General features: G+C 41.5%; 1 protein-coding gene across 1 annotated transcript in view; it reads left to right on the forward strand.

The window, feature by feature from the left end:
- Nucleotides 1–10770, forward strand: part of LOC111145015 (membrane associated ring-CH-type finger 5) — a 61523-nt gene that overhangs the window by 2887 nt on the left and 47866 nt on the right. The window contains exons 3-4 of the mRNA XM_022499639.1: nucleotides 7076–7410; nucleotides 7522–7875. Of these exons, the coding sequence (XP_022355347.1) occupies nucleotides 7076–7410; nucleotides 7522–7875 (689 nt within the window). The remainder of the gene's footprint in view (nucleotides 1–7075; nucleotides 7411–7521; nucleotides 7876–10770) is intronic.

Consider the following 10770-nt stretch of genomic DNA (forward strand, 5'->3'; position numbering starts at 1 on the left):
GAGCCTGATGCAGGGCTCAATCCCAGGACCCTAGGATCATGACCCGAGCTGAAGGCAGAGGCTTTAACCCACCAAGCCACCCAAGTGCCCCACACTTACCTATTCTTAATATTTCATGAAATGGAATCCTAGAACATGTGCTCTTTGCAATTATTTCACTTAAGTGCAATTCTTTCAAGGTTCATCCATGTTGTAGCATATATCAGTACTTCATTCTTTTTTGTTGTTGAACAATATTCCATTGCATGGACATACCATATTTCATCTCTCCATTCATCATTTGATGGACATTGGGTTGCTCCACTTTTTGTCTATTATGAATAATGCTTCTATGACTATTCATCTACAGTTTTTATGTAGATATGTTTTCATTTCTCTTGGGTATAGACCTGGAGGTAGAACTGCTAGGTCATTTGGAAACTTTATGTTTTACCTCCTGAGGAGCTACCTGTTTTCCAAAGTGGCCGCACCATTTTATCTTCCCAACAGCAGTGTACTAGAGTTCCAATTTCTTCACATTCTTACTAACATTTGTCCTTTTTTGATTTGCATCTCCCTGATAGTTAATGTTGGTGAGTATCTCTTCATGTACTTACTGGCCATTTGTGTATCATTGGAGAAATGTCTATTCAGATCCTTTGCCCATTTTTTAATTGGGTTAATTGCCTTCCTACTATAGAGTTGTAATAAATCTTCATATATTCTAGATACAAATCCCCTTTCAGACACATGATTTCCAAAAATTTTTTCCCACTCTGTGGGATGTCCTTTCACTTTCTCAACAGTATCCTTTACAGCACAAAAATTTAAATTTTTTGGCAATCTTTCAGGTAAAAGTAGTGTGCCATGAGCAGCCAGTTGTTTGCACCTAAATCATGTGTGTGTGTTTCTCTGAGACAACTGTCATATTTGGATGCAAATGTGTACACGTTTCCCATTTCACCACACTAAGCATTAAAAATGTGTGTATGTAAGGGTCAAGATTTAATGAAGTATTTTTTTACTGCTTACTCAAGAACAATCTTTCTTTCTTTCTTTCTTTTTTTTTTTTTTTTGAGAAAAAAAGAGCACAGCATGTTCAAGGGGTGGAGGGGGCAGAGAAAGTAAGCATGCTCCATACCCAGCGTGGAGCCCAACATGGGGCTTGATCTCACAATCCTGAGATCATGACCTGAGCCAAAAATCAAGAGTTGGATGCTTAACAATTGAGCCACCCAGGCACCCAAATCAAGAACATTCTTAAGTGAACCTCTGCTTTGCTTTTACTGCATATGCATGGTGGTGAAAAGTATATAACATTAGTACAGTTTAGTGCCAATGCCTTTAATAGTGCAAAGGTACTAGAAGTTTCATCCATCACTGCTTGTGCCATCAATGTAAATGCCAATGTAGTGAAAAGGGCATTTTAGTTTTGTGAAAATAATCTTGACCTGACATACTCCTAGAAATGTTCTCAAGGAGCCCTAGGGGTCTGCTAGACCACATTCTGAGAACTGCTACTCTATGATATTCATGTTTATTTGAAAAGGAAAAAAAAATTCCTTATATGTACATTTTCTAATAAACTGATGCTCCAGGAACAAGATACAAGAGGAAATAATGTGACATGTTGTCTTCTGATTTTTGCCTACCTTTGACATACCATTGCATATCCAGGGACACGTAACCCAGAGAAAGGAATTTAAGCAAGGATAATGAAACAGAATGGGTCTTCTACCATATTTAAGAGGAGGAGGAGAAGGCAAGTTACTGGATAATGATAATATATAAAATTGTTAATATATTTTTAAAAGATTTTACTTATTTATTTGAAAGAGAGAGACACAGGCGAGAGAGGCAACACAAGCAGGAGTGTGAGAGAGGGAGAAGCAGGCTTCCCGCCAAGCAGGGAGCCCCATGCAGGGCTCTCCCCCAGGATATGACCTGAGCCGAAGGCAGCTCCTTAACAACTGAGCTACCCAGGAACCCCCCACCTTTTTTTTTTAAGTATGTAAAATTACTTACCCTCTGTAAATATCTACTGCATTAGAGTGGATATAAGCTGTTAGGTCTATTCTCTAAGTAGCAAATAAAGACAGACAGGTCTTAGACTGTCCTCTATAAGGCCAGTGAAGCCTCTGTCCAGAATTAAGCAAAGTCAATTCAAAGTAATCCTACAGATCCTAAGCCAGTAAAATGTACTCTGGAGACCAAACTCTCCCCATAAAAGTTCTTTAGAGATGAGAAGCCTATCTACTTAAGAACTACTTAGCCTATCTAAGGATCTTCAAGCATTAATAGCTGTGTTTAAGCAAACTTGAAAATAGTTACAGATCATGGCCAAGTTACTGAGATCTAACTTATCTTTATTTCTAATCCATCCTGCATACCACTTCAGAGTTAACCCCTCTAAATCACTCTCACCTTTATTCAAGAACTTTGAGTAATAATTAGAAGCTAACACTAATGGAGCTCTAAACCATGTGTCCAGGACTATACTGAACAATTTAAATGAATTTTCTAATTTAATCCTCCCAGTAATCCAATGAGGTAAACTCTATAGTTCTTTCCCTGAAGATGAGGAAACTTGGCTTAAATTGATTCAATAACCTGCCCAAAGCTGCTGAGCTTCTGAGTGGCAATACTAAGACTCAAACCCAAGCTCTTGACTACTGCAGTATTTCTGCAGAGATACAACTGGTCTAATAATCACTTACAGAACTTGTTTAAAAAAAAAAAAAAAAAAAAAACCAAACAGCTAATTGGGCACAATGACAAGGCACACACATCAGAATTTCCAGGGTGAGTCTCTGACTCACACCAGGTTTAGGAACCACAAGTTAACTTCCCATTTCCTAGAGAATGGAGTGTATTTCCTATGTCTAAACTACTTCTCACAGCAGGATTCTAGGATAAGGGCAAAATTCCTTAAACTGGCCTACAAAGTTCTTCATTGTCTGTCACTTGATTGACCTTTTTTGGTCCAGTCTTGCTGCAAGTTCCCTTTTTGTTTCAGTCTCCCCTATTCATCACAGGGCTTTCCTTCATGGGATATTTGCACATGCTATTCTTCGGTCTAGAATGCTCATTCCTGCTCCCCTTGCCTAGTTAACTCTTGCTCTTCTTCAGGCTTCAGCATAATGGACACTTCCTGAAACTTTCCTGACTTCCCTCTCTAGGTCGAATCCCTAGTTATAATCTCTCATAACACTATGGACTACATTTACAAATTTAAAAAAATGTATGTGATAATCTCTCATTATAAACTATAAAAAGGTAGGTAATATACTTGTTTTTGCTCATTATTGTTAGCTTAGTGCCTGTTGCATAAATACTGCCTGTTCAATAAATATTTGTTGAAGGAATAGATTCAAGGCCTTTTAAACTATTCCTTATTTAACCAACCAAATGTATTTTTCACTCTTACTCAACAAAGACCTATAGTTCTAGTAACAGGTTAACTCTTCTCTGTACATCTTTTCATCCTTATCCTGACCCAAGATCTTTCTCCACGTCCTCACCTATATACACTTACAATTCACCTATTCACTTACAATTCCTCCTACCTCCTATATTTCCTTTGTTTCACAAAGTTCTCTTTAAAACATCAGCCCCTAACAAATGCCTCTAAACTTCTAAATCACTTTGTATTTCCATGCCATTCATTTGGTACTTCATATGCTGTATTATGTAATATTTCATATGTAATTACCTTGTTTTATTTTTTTGACGATTTATTTATCTTTTAGAGTGCATGAGCCCAGAAGGAGGGGGAGGGGCAGTGGAAGAGGAAGAGAGAAAATCCTCAGGCAGACTCCCCACTGAGTATAAAACCTGATGTGGGGCTTGATCCCACAAATCTGAGATCATGACCTGAGCTACAATCAAGAGCGAGACACCTAACCAACTGAACCACCCAGGTACCCCTGTTATTTTTTTTTGTTTTTTTGTTTTTTTAATATAACCACTGTTAGGGAGTTTGTATGTTCTTAAACAGTAGTTTAATTTGCTACTGGAGTACCCAGGCACGTCATAAGTCCGCTGTAAACATTTGTGGAATCAATTAATGAAGAACTATCTGCAACCTGGAATGTGTCAGCCTGCAGTTATCAACAAGTTTAGCAAACGACAATTCTCTTCGTAGGGCACCTGTTCATTTTATACTATGAAATACTTCTAGGGGTCGTTTTGGCAGACAGTTCAAAACAAGCATGATGGAAGAATATTAAAGTAAGATACTATTTTAAATTTCCTGACATATTAGAGTGGTTCTGTACTCAGGGATTTCTAAATCCATTACGAAATTATTAATATATTTCACAAATCTCCAGGATTCCATAGCTCTCTTGGCCGAATGAATATCATTCATGACAAACCTTTAACCCTATGTAAAATGCAGTACATTTCAAATTATTTCCCCCTTTGGTAAGACTAAGATCTAAGTAATTAAGACTTTGTTTCTTTGAAGATCAGAAAGTAAATTATAATTCCAATTATCTGATTTATTATAATTCCAATTATCTTATTTATTTGAGAGAGAGTACATGTGCAGGGGAGAGGGGCAGAGGGAAAGGGGAGAGAGTCACAAGCCAAGCCGACTCCATGCTGAGCTCCAAGCCTGATACAGGAGTTGATCTCAAAACCCTGAGATCACCACCTGAGTCTAAACCAAGAGCTGGATGCTCAATCAGCTGGACCACACACTGCTCTGTGTCTTATTTTTATTTTTATTATTTTTTTAAAAAGGTTTTATTTATTTATTTGACAAAAAAAGAGAGCACAAGCAGGAGGAACAGCAGAGGGAGAGGGAGAAGCAGGCTCCCAATGAGCAGGGAGACCGATGCAGGTGCTCAATTCGAGGACCCTGGGATCATGACCTGAGGTGAAGGCAGTAGCTTAATGGAATGAGCCACCCAGGTGCCCCCTGAGTTTTATTTTTAAATGCAAGAGCTGAGGACAATAAAGTCGACAGATAATATTAAAATTCAGGCTATATGTGTCACCCATTTTAAATGCAAGGATTTAATTTAATTCATGAGTTTTATCAGTCATGATTTTTGCCCATACTAATTAAAATATTTAAAAATTAAAGTTTGATAATAAAGAATTATGAGTTATATATTTATCCATTTCTCTTTGGATGTCCTTATGAACATTTTATATGGAGCTAATTAATTACTCTTTTACCAGCTTTATTGAGATATAATTTGCATCCCATAAAATTCACCCATACTAAGTGTACAATTCAATTTTTTTAGTATATTTAAAGAGCTGTGCCACCACTAGAATCTAATTTGGTTTTACACCATTTTTTTAATTGCGATATAATGCACAACATTGTATAACTATTACCGCTCTAATTCTGGAACATTTTCTTCACCCCGGAAAAAAAACCTTGTACTCATTAGCAATCTCTCCCCTTATCTCTCTTACCCCTCCACCCCTAGGCAATTACTAATCTACTTTGTTCCTATGAATTTTTTCTTAATATTTAATATAAATGGAATCATACAACAAATATGTGGTTTTTATGACTGGCTTCTCTCACTTAGCATATTTTCAAGACTTACCAATGTTGCTGCATGTATCAGAACTTCATTCCCTGTTATCTAATAATATTCTATTGTATAGATGTACCACATCTGATTTATCCTTTCATTAGTTGATGGATATTTAGGTTGTTTCCACATTTGGGCTATTAGGGATAATGCTGTTATGAACATTTGTATACAAGTTTTGTCTAGACATATTTTATTTCTCTTGGGTAAAAAACAAGGAGTGGAATTGCGAGATCAGGTGCTAATCACTGTTATGATGAATATTTTTTTTTAATTTCAAAAGATTTTTGACAAAGCCTGGAAACAGACTTTTCATGAAAATCTAATATAAAATCCTTTTTTTTTTAAATAAGGTTATCTGTACACAGCTTCTCTATCAACAAAACTGCATATTACTTTCCAATTTGGGGTTCAAACAGGAATTATAAAATGAGGTGAGAACTTTTAGTATAAATCATAAAACTAGATGAAGTGTGCACTAGCCTACTTAATCAATATGCTGGGATCAAATTATATTTTTTGAGCAGGATGTATATATTCATCTCCTTAGTGGACAACTACTTAAGAGATAAATACACAGTAAGGGAAGGCTTACCCAGTAGGAGGAGCAATAAATAGGAATTTAAAATATCAAACACCCTGAGTAAACTAAATTCTTATTTCCCTCCACTAGCGGGGGCCTGTTTTACATTTCGTGAGAAAAAAGGTGAATTGTTACTTATAATTAGTCATGTAAATTCCCAAAGGCTTTCATAAAAGCATCTTGCAGAAATTGGAGCCCAAATAAACTTCTGTTCACTTTTTTTTTTTTTTTTTCTGGCAATGTACACTCTAGTTCAAATATATTCAGGAAGCAAACTTTAAACAGAGAATTAGGAAGTGATTGTAAAATTCCACATTAAAAAAAGAGCAAAAAGACACATTTTAATTTTAATTTTAAACAAAAATCAAACACCTTGCAGCAGAAATGAGGCATAATCAAGGGAAAACTACCAGACGTCCTACCAATTACAGCACTGGAGAATGCCACAGGTCGTCCAAAAGACGCATTCGTTTTAGCCAACAGCTCTTTCCTCCCGCCAAAGCTGTCCCTAGAGCGTCAAAGAATAACCCAAAGAGTGATCGATGATTTTTCCCTTTTGATTCCCCTCCAGCCCCCCTCCTCCACACACATCCACCTGCTTGGAGGTGTCAAAGCGACTGGAAATGGTTAACAGGTTCAGCAGCAGAGAGAGAAACAAACACCCCTGACAACCCACAGCTGAGTAAGCAAGAGCTGTTTATTCACGAACATGTTCCATTTGGAGACTGTCGACGAGCCCTTGAAAGACCAGGCACATTTTAGAAGGCTCCTACAGAGGGAGAGAATAATCTTTTCTCCCCCGCCACTCCCCCAAAACACACACTCAGAAGCTCCGGTGGGAACCATCTGGTCTAAGGCAGCCTCCCCCACCCTCCCCGACCCTGTAGGAATAACCTCCCGCACCAGTGCATCCGACCCCTTGCGTGGGTTGTGTAACTCTCCAAAATGAGCTCAGACGCGGCAGAGGCTGGCCCCAGCTCGAGGGCTTCTGAAGACGCTTCTGCCACCTCCACCCCCGCCACGGCCCGCCCCGACACCACGACCGGGGTTGGGGACCCTGATGAGAAATGGCCCTTCAGCTCCTTTCCCTCACCTGGCTCGGTCCCACCTGAGGGCAAAAACTGAGAAAAGAAACAGGCAGGAAGGGCTGACCTTGTTGCTACTGACAGTGGAGCGGCACATCCTGCAGCTTCCTGGAAAGCGGCCCGAAGGACATATTTCCCCCTGGAGGAAGGAAACGGGAGGGCGCCGGCCGGGCGGCGGCTGGCGCGGCGGCGGTGGTCAGGACGGGCTATGCAGCCTCTAGCGGGGACTGTCCGAGGACTACATCTCCCAGGCTGCTCTGGGCCGCCTTGCGTCGTGACCCCGGCGCGCACGGAGGCGGTGACTCTTACCTCACAGAGGTAGCTCCTCCGGCGGCAGCAACTCGGCGCCCGCGGTCCATGGACCGGAACCCCGGGCCGACGGGCAGGAACCCGGGCCGCTTTCGCCGCCTCCCCTCCCCAGACTCCTCCTCCTCGCTCTCCACCGCCTCCTCCGGACGCCCGCAGGACGCGCACCGCCGCCTCTGGGCTCGCGGAGCCACCCCAGGAGGCTGGGCGGCGGGTTCGCGGCTGTCGAAGGACTGAGGCCTACTCCGCCGCCTCTCAGTGCTATTGTCCCTGGGCCGGGCCCTGACCAGGTCCACTGGGGAGGGCCGAGTGCGCCGGCTCCGCGGAAGATGCCGGACCAAGCTCTACAGCAGATGCTGGACAGGTACGGTCAGCTTTGGGGAAGAACGTGAGCCGCGGGTCCTCGCTCTTACTCTGGCCCTGCCCGAGCCCGGCCTCGAGCCTCTCCGTAAGCGGAGCCCGGCGTGCCGGGAGGAGTTCCACGCCTGGGGGGCGGTGTGAGGGGCGGAAAGTTTGGAGTTGGTGCTGGGGTAGGATGGAGCGGGTGGCATGGGTGCTTCGACTTAAAGCGAAACTTAGGGAGTGGCGACTAGTTTTGTTGGAACGCTCTTTTGAAGTGAGAGGGGCTTGGGTTAGTCCACAGAATTAGTTTCTTTTTCGGTTTCCTACACTCCTCCCCTCCCCCAAAACTATGTTGTAACGTGTTTGTCAGCGCTGTCACTGGCAAGAACGACCGGGCTTATCTTTTAGGGGAGTGATCCCCTGCAGTTTTAAGACTCTTTCCAAAAACCAAGGGTAAGCATTCTTTTGGGAAGCCCGAGAGTCTGATTTCATTCCTCCTTACCCCCTCCCGTCCCATCCCCACCCCCAAACTGTAAGGTCAAACCTATTCACAAGGGAGCTTTAACGGTCAGATTAGAGTAGAGGTTATGGAAAACAGCCACATGAGTCCAACGCTGAACAGTTACCATATTTTATGATTCATTGAGTTTACTGAAAAAGTTTTGCCTTATACCGAGGCTAGTGGCCCATTTCTGGGGGGGGCTCCTGTCTGTGAAACTCTTGTTGTGAAGTCGGTTGCACCGCCCTCTGCTGTTCAGATTCTAGTTCATGGGTTCTACCATGAGTTTTGGACACTCAGTCTACATTTCTCCCTAGCCAGGTCTTAAATTCCTGGCATTGCCAGTGCTACAGGCTAATGCGTGATGTTTGTGGTTACTGAAATTGTCGAGAGACCACTTGCCACCTTGTTAAGCATACATTTCTTTATGTTGAGTAAAGATCCAACTGTAAGAAGTTAAATGAAAAGCTTCCCTTAACTGAGATTATACCCAGATAAAAGCTGTTTGGGTCAGCCACACCCAGAACACCAATCACCCAAGAGTACATCTCCTCCTAGAGTGACAGACGTTTCCTCTGGAGCTTAGAATTTTGAGACACCCATGTTGATAAAAATCATGTTACTTACTTTATTCAGTTGGGATGACCCAGTCATTAATCCAGCCGTTGTTTGAGGTCAGCATTCAGGTCAGGTTGTATTGACTACCCCCTTTTTAATGTAAGTAACTCATAAGCTCCTAGAAGATAGAAACTTCCTCATTATTTATCTTAAATCCTAGAACAGAGCCTGGTACTGAATAGATCATCAGTTAGTATTTGATGAACAAATGTATGACTTTTTTTGTCATTTTCCCCAGTTGTCTAGGGGTCTGATAAGTTAGTAGGTTTTTCCTTCATTATAATTTAGCATACTGGCAAATTGCAAAGGACTAGGAATGCCTAAAGGAGACCTCATTCCACTGCCATTTCCAATCAAATGAGACCCTATTCTGTTGCAGGATATATTGTAATTAGATTTTTTATTTTCCTTTGAGTGTCTGCTGCTTTCAGTTTTACATAGATGACTTTTGGAAGGGTTTTTGTGTCTAAAAGATGACCTGGCTTTCCTATGTTCTTTGGAGATTTCCATAAAAATAAAAAGCCAAGGATTTCTGAGGCACTTAACTTCTCAATAGAACCTTGGAAATTCTGTGTTTACTAAATTGATGGCTATAATATTGAGTAACCCTCATCTTTTGTACCTTTTTGACATATCTCAACATAGATTCTTAAGATTACATTCAAAGACTTTTTTTTTTTTTAAAGAGAGCACAGAGGGAGAAGCAGACTCCCCGCTGAGCAGGGAGTGTAATATGGGGCTCAATCCCAGGACCCTGAGATCATGACCCGAGCCGAAGGCAGACGCTTAATGGACTGAGCCACCCAGGCACCCCTCAAAGACTTTTATTATCTTAGTAGTTTGCAACCTGGCTTCACATTAGAATCATCTGGAGAGCATTTTAAAAATATGCATGGATGACACCTGGGTGGCTCAGTTGGTTAAGCATCGACTCTTGATTTTGCCTCAGATCATAATCTCAGGGTCTTAAGATCAAGTACTCCCCCGCCCCCCAGGCTCCACACTCTGCTGGGAATCACCTTGGGATTTTCTCTCCCTCGCCTGCCCCTCCTCTCCCCCATACACACACACTTTCTCAAATAAATAAGTTTTTAAAGATTTTTAATTTATTTGAGAGAGTAAGAGAGCGCAGGAGCAGAGGGAGAGGGAGTGGTAGATTCCCCTGCTGAAACAGGGAGCCCAACCCTGGGAATCATGACCTTAGCCCCAAGGCAGACACTTAACCAACACTGCCACCCAGGCGCCCCTAAATAAGTACATCTTAAAAAAATATATATGGATGGATGCCTGGCTCTGCCCAAGACCAGTAAGATCACAAATTTCTAGAAGCATGGGGCCTGAAATAAGGGATTATTTCATGATAAGAGTATAGATTCATGAGAAAAGTTTGGGCTTTAGAGACCGTAATTGTGAAATTTTCATTTTACCTCTAGTAAGCAGCAAAATGTGATTTTGGACTTAAATTCTGAGGCTGTCCATTCTCATTTATAAAATGAGAATATCCAGGGTCCCTGGGTGACTCAGTCAGTTCAGCATCTGCCTTCAGCTCTGGTTGTGATCTTGGGGTCCTGGGATCGAGCCCCCTGTCAGGCTCTCTGCTCAGCAGGGAGTCTGCTTTTCCCTCTCCCTCCCTCTGTGCTCTCTCTCCTCTCTCTCAGACAAATAAATCTTTTTTAAGAAAATGAGAATATCCTACCTTGCAGGCTTATATCAAATGAGAGCACATGTAAGCACTTTATTTTTTTATTTTTGTTTTTAAGATTTTTTTTTTAAAGATTTTATTTATTTATTTGACAGAGA

The sequence above is a fragment of the Enhydra lutris genome, unplaced genomic scaffold, assembly GCF_002288905.1.
Source record: "Enhydra lutris kenyoni isolate GAN:26980312 unplaced genomic scaffold, ASM228890v2 scaffoldscaffold12, whole genome shotgun sequence".
Classification (NCBI taxonomy): Eukaryota; Metazoa; Chordata; class Mammalia; order Carnivora; family Mustelidae; genus Enhydra; species Enhydra lutris.